We start from the raw sequence: 6,522 nt of genomic DNA on the forward strand, positions 1-6,522 counted from the left end.
TATGCTAATTTAATAAGTGTTGTAAGATTTAGTTTGACTTAGTTTAAATTTATGTATGGAAACTGTCACTGAACTTGAAAATCAACATAATGATTTTTAGAAAATATCACGTAAAATGTAATATATGATGTAAATTTAGTTTGACTTAATTCAGTTTTACACAAGAAAATCAACGTTAAACTTGAAAAATACAATAAATTCTAACAAATGTCACAAAATATAATAAATGATGTAGGATTTAGTTTGATTCTGTTCAGTTTTTGACACGAGAACCAACACTGAACCTAAAAATAAATATGATGAAATTTGAACAAATGTTACGTAAAACATAATAAATCATGTGTGGTTTAGTTTGACTAAATTTAATGTTACACATGAAAATCGACCTCGAAGATTATGAAAAAATTTGGGCAAACATAAAAAATTTATATTTGTTCTGTGAAATTATTTTTAAAAATGGCATTTCTAACATTAGAAGAACCAATTTAAGTTACAAATAAAGGATTTTATAATTTTGCATTGAAAAACTTTCTTACAAAATTAGTTCAAATTTCATCTACTTCCGTTTAGATATGTGGTCAAATGCGTTTTAGAAACGGATAATTTTCAAGAAATAATTATTGTAAGCTTTTTCAAAAAATAAAAGAAACTAAAAGAAAGAAATTATTTTTTCTTGAATTAAGCTGAATTATTATTTTAGCATCGTATTTGTATATCTGAATGAATAATTAGTATACAAATCGGTTTATTCAAAACTTTATTTAATTAAGGAAATCTAGCTTCATTGATTTGGCCGTATGAGTAGATTGTTACAAACTTCAAATATCTTAATTTGATTTTTATGAATAAAAAAAAATCAGTTTATTCAAAACTTTATTACTATGGCTATAGCTATTCCATTCCATGGCACCGAGGGTGCATTTCATCTAGTTAGAAGTAGTTACCTTCACGGAAACAAATGGAGGAAAAAGACTACTTGATGAGTCATGATCATATTGATCAATCGTTGTTAAATGCTAATGAAAGCTACATTGCCCTGAGATCAATAAATATATATTGGCAGACATTATCAAAAATTGGTGACGCGTTAATCTGACATCCACACATTATACCAACTTTGCACAATTTATTGAGCACTGGTGACGTGGAGACACGTAGGCAGCAGCATGTGAGTGTGAGAGCACAATGAACAAAAAAATAAGGAAAAGAAAAGAAGCAAGTTGCCAAATGGGGTCCAAATCTTGGTTAATATTACAATAACAGTTGACCATGATAATGGCATCATTATTTGTACACTAATAAACAACTAAGCCAACCTTGATAGATATTGTTTTTAGTACACAATAGTAACAACCATGATAAAAGATTCAGCTCATGTTCAGTCTTTGCAGAGGTAAATAGAGTTAGGACTGTCCTTCAACTACTCAGATCTCAACAATGTCTCAGATGCTATCTATAGCATATTTTAAGCAAATATGCTCAGAGGGCCTGTTTTGTTTGATGCATCTAGTCCATGTTCACCATTACGAGTTCCTGTAATAAAGGCCCTGCAAAAAAACAGATTTTGGAGGAAAGGTTATACATAACAATTTTGGGAGAATTCTAAAATAAGAAGCCTTGATAATAAAAGGATAATGAAGAAACGAAATGGGGTGATGTGATTCTATGCAAAAAAGTGACTACTTTTACTTTATGATTGAGGATATTTTATTGGTATGGTCATCTTAATGGTTTTGCCAAAAGTTTTCTCACTATCCTTTTCTGTTTGGTCACCAGAGTTATGATCCATGTCCAAGAAGAAATGTCAACATATAGTTATTGACAAAGATGGAGATAAGTGTGTAACAAGACTAAGCTCGTTCTCTTTCTTACCTTTTAATGTTTTTGCTGCTTGAATCCGTCAGAATTGTCAATCTTTTTGCTGTCTTCATGAAGTCACTGCAATGAGATCACAAGAGGAAACACAACCCAAATAAATATAGGACTAGGATAAACACATGCATCTGAAGGGATAAAGGAGCCAGATTAAAGGTACCTTGGTGAAAATATAAAATGATTCAATTGACACAAGGTTAAAAAAAAAAAAGGAAAACAAAAATGATACCTGAAGGGTTCTTCTCCGGTTTTCTTAGCAGCACCAGCTGCATCATGGTAGAGCACATGGTTCAAAATCTCAGACCTTTCAATCCCAAACATGATGGCAAGTCTCCTATACAGATCTTCATAAGAACCAAACAGCGATAGGTCTAGGGTCCTTCCTACATCTTCCGACTCCAAGAAAACTTTGCAATGACCAGTATCCAAGCCAAGTTGCCAAGAGAACTCAGCAGAAGATGCTTTTCCTGGTGAAAACTGCTGTGAGAGTGTAGATTGCGAGTCATCCATAAGGCACTTCGCTTTGTCCTTATCATCACTTACCGATCTTTTTCGGTGAGACAACACATCTCCAGAACAGCTAGAAATTTGTTGCTCAGTGAGAATTGGTTGACCAAAAAGCAAAAACTGGTGTTTCTTAACATCATCAGATTTCTCCAAACTCTTGGTAGATTTCCCCATGGTCAGAAAGCATGATAAACTTTCTTTGCTCTTATCATGGTTGGTCATCATGTTACCATTTGAAATCTCATTATACACTCCAAGTTGATGGATATTAGTTGGAAGCATCCCCAACTGCAGTTTATTGTTAAGGTGGAGATCTGATAGAGATTTTCCAAATTGAGCATGCCTGGCTCCCTGTATCCCTGCAGGAGCATTATCCGAAAAACCACACAAGGGGCTGTTAGGCCCAAGCTGGTTGCCTGAAAACATTGGTATTGGAAATTGAACATCAAGGGGGAAGTCTGGGTGTTGTGGCCGCAGCTTCTTTCTTGGTGGAGAGAAGGGTGTGAAATTAATGAGTGGAATGTTAGATACCAACTCAACAAGCCACGGGCTAACACGCTTCACATTTTGTAGTAAATCTGGCTCATCCCAAGTAACCTGCAGGGATAATAACAGTACCAGCAAGATCAATCAAGATTGCACAACATAATTTTCAATAAGATTCCAACTATGATGTGAAAGCAATAAAGTATATCAAGTACACAAAATCAAATAATATTTCTTCAGTCAACATTTGGCATTTCAATCATCCTCATGATCATGGGTGTTTACATCTGCATGTGAATTATACCTAAACAGCAAGCATGTTTGGATCAAGATGTCTCAAAAGCATTTTCTCCAAATTACCAAAACAAACACAAGAAAGAGTCTTCAGTGCATGTTTTGATGAACGTTTGCAAAATTCATCTTGAAGCAATGTGATTTACGTTTGATTTTTTCTTTCTTTCTAAAATCAAACAAGTAGTAGTAAAACTCGGCATTTTTTTTAATTCAACACAAACTATCTTAAAATTGCTTCAACTCAAAATCAATTCAGATCCAGAATCAATTCCTCAACGAGAAACCATACATGTGAACACTTATCTAAAATCATGTTAACAGATATTTGAAGGCGATCATGGATCACCGAACGTGAATCCAAACACACTACATAGAGGGAAAGCTAGAGTACCTGAAGAAGCCTCCAAGGGGAATTAGGCCAGCGGATGGGGTCAACAACCTGAACAGAAGCAATGGTTCCCATGAACCAACTTATCCTTGAAGCATCCTCAGTCTCAAAGGCCATCTTGAACCTCATCCCAGAACACCACTGAATCCTCATAGCAGCCCTCACAGCAGAAGCCTTAACACAAAACTCAGGAGTACTAGCTCTTGGGTAATACACAACCTCAAAAGGCTTATTACTAGCAGCAAGAGTCACAGCTTCAACAACATCCTCAGCCCTCACTTTCACCCTTCCACTCAAATTCCCACCACAACCATTCCTTAACATTTTGTTTTCTTCTTTCAAGAAAAAAGAAAAAGGCCCATAAGGCCCAATCCCACAATTTCCATTTCCAGACCCAGAAGCTGAACTCCACACAGATGATGAACCTGAACCTGAACCCTCGCTAATTCCCTTTTTTGCCCTCCGAATCCCAACACACAAATCACCATTCTCAGCCCTCAGAAACACAACGGAATCCCCAGCCACGAGTTTCTTCTGGTTCACGAAACTGCTCCACCCTGTGGTCAGCAAGTGCCTACGTGGCGTCCCTCGGTAGATGTGCCGGAACCTCCAGGTCTCGCCGTGCACGTCTTTCGCCACCACCGTCTGCACCGGCGGCTCCGCCGTGTAGTCCAGACGCGGGAAAATTGTCTCCGCGCAGTACCGCGGAACCGAAAACCCCCCACCATTGTTGGCGTCGCTCTGAGTCAGAGTCTTAGCGAAAGACGCAGGCTTTTCACAACAAGAAGGTTCTGCCACGTCATCACCACCAGCACCGTCCGAGTCAGCACCGAGTTCCGAGTTTCTGAGAGGAAGCAAACTCAGCTTCGCGAACACTTCGTCGGTTTCTGGGTTCGCCATGAACTTAACTGCTTCAACGTTGCATAAAATGAATGGTGGAAGCCTCAGATGAATGTTGGTGTGGGCGTGTTCGGCGTGACCCTGTGGGAAGTAGAAGACTTTGGAGTTCATTTGCGGCATCTGAACCATGCCACCTGCACACGCGTGCCATAGCTGCGGATCCAATACCTTTTCACCTTCCTTCATGGAAACAACAAAAAAAACAGAGTGTGTTCAAAAGAGAAAATAATGTGCTTTTTGAAGTTTCTGTTTTCTTCAAAGGAGATTCATCGCGCAAAGTACAAGCACGAGCTGGTTTTTGTTTTTTGTTCTTTTAGATCTCTGTGAGTGAAAGAAAGGGAACTAAAACTACTTCTGTGTTGTTGTTACCCTTCGGAGACTATTATGAGCGAAACAAACGACCAAACCGACCTCTTGGCCAGCAAAAGTTATGTTTATTAAATTGTTTGTTTGAAATAAATAAGAATAGAATGCGAAATGAAATTTATTTTTGGGTTGTAATTATGAGTATATGATGTGATAAAGAATGGTGGTAATAATAACGCTATTATGTCAGAAGATATCGCGAATTTTTAAAGTATCTCTCATGGTAGTTTTTTAAGTTTCTTTTTTTACATTATTTTTTTTATACTCATAATATTTATTATTTTTAACAAATTTATACACAATTTTATTTAAATAATCAAAATCTTTAAGAAATTTTAATAAATTCACATTTTTATATTTTTTTACTTTTACTTAATTATGATTGAAATAAAATAATTATTCAAATTTTAAATTATTAGATAATTAAACAAATTGACATTTAAGAAAAAAACATAAAGTTCCATAAAATTAATTTTTATTATTTTATTTTCCAAAATTTTCTAAATATGTTCAATCAAATATGTTTAAAGTCGGTGATATTTTTTTCTATCACGAACATTTAATTTCCTTTAGAGATATATTAATTTGAAACTGAGGTTAGTGTCCAAATATATTTTGTTTGTTGACATGTCGTTATTTTTATTATCTTAATGAATATAATTTTGATATGTGTGTTGTTCATCGACAATCATATTATGTAATATTATATATATATATATATATATATATATATAAGTTATATTTTTCATTGTATGAGCATCTCATAAACGGTGACAGATCATGTATAATTGTGAATTAAGATTGGAACATTTCAAACGCACATTTTATATCTTTTCTTGTTGATTTTTGTCGTTGTGCAAATAATTTTCTTTTTTCTCCTTATGACATTGAAATAGTCTTTCATACGTAAAAATATTACTTGCACAAGGACAAGTATACCCTACGTAATAGTAATAGTGGACTAAAAGTATGATTATCGAACCCTAGAGATCAATTGTACTCTCAAATAATCAAAATTATTGCACTAAATAGATTAGATGATTAAAAAAAGATTTAAACATTTTTTTTAGTTTTTGGTTTTTAAAAGAAAATAAATAAATGACTGTAAAAGAAAGATTTAAGTGGTAGTAAAACAACCAAAGATTATGATTCATTGGTATCAATTTTCCCTCAATTCCAATTCTAATGAAATTCATTTCACAGTTAATTATCGATTTCCAAAGTCAACAAAAGCCTATGATCAAGGTCAAAAGATTTTTTTTTTTACCTTAAATCAATACTTCAATGATCATGGATATATCAATTTAAGCCAAATGATATAATCAATCCTAAGGATGATCAATTAAAGATTAAGTAATATATTTTAGATTTCTCAAACAGTTTGACCATTCAATTTGGTGTTAAAAATTCTCTACATAGGTCTACCAAACATACACAAATGATCACCACAGTACATTCAATTAAGCATAAGACTGATCAGTTCCCAATTAAAAAATAAGAATAAAAAAGAAAATTAATTAACATAAAGCACTGAGAAATTCCATTAAGAACATAGAAAGTGGTACAATTAGACAGTTACATCATAACCCCCGGACCAAGGTGACTAACTGGTCATGGTCAAGGCAAAGATAGAAACCCAATAAGAAATTAGCATAGACATACCACAGGGGAAGAATAATGATCACAATTTGTCCTTGTCGTGTTGT

The 6,522-nt window shown here is 34.4% G+C and overlaps 1 protein-coding gene across 1 annotated transcript; it reads right to left on the bottom strand.

The window, feature by feature from the left end:
* Positions 1 to 1,228: 1,228 nt before the first annotated feature.
* LOC100814686 (auxin response factor 18) lies at positions 1,229 to 4,928 on the bottom strand. Its single transcript, XM_003539718.5, has 4 exons — positions 3,554 to 4,928; positions 2,105 to 2,979; positions 1,873 to 1,938; positions 1,229 to 1,547 (listed from the first exon to the last, which is right to left on the bottom strand). The coding sequence occupies exons 1-4, from the start codon at positions 4,634 to 4,636 to the stop codon at positions 1,466 to 1,468; spliced, it is 2,106 nt and encodes a 701-aa protein (XP_003539766.1). The 5' UTR covers positions 4,637 to 4,928; the 3' UTR covers positions 1,229 to 1,465.
* Between the last annotated feature and the right edge of the window lie 1,594 nt (positions 4,929 to 6,522).

Source organism: Glycine max, chromosome 12, assembly GCF_000004515.6.
Source record: "Glycine max cultivar Williams 82 chromosome 12, Glycine_max_v4.0, whole genome shotgun sequence".
NCBI lineage: Eukaryota > Viridiplantae > Streptophyta > Magnoliopsida > Fabales > Fabaceae > Glycine > Glycine max.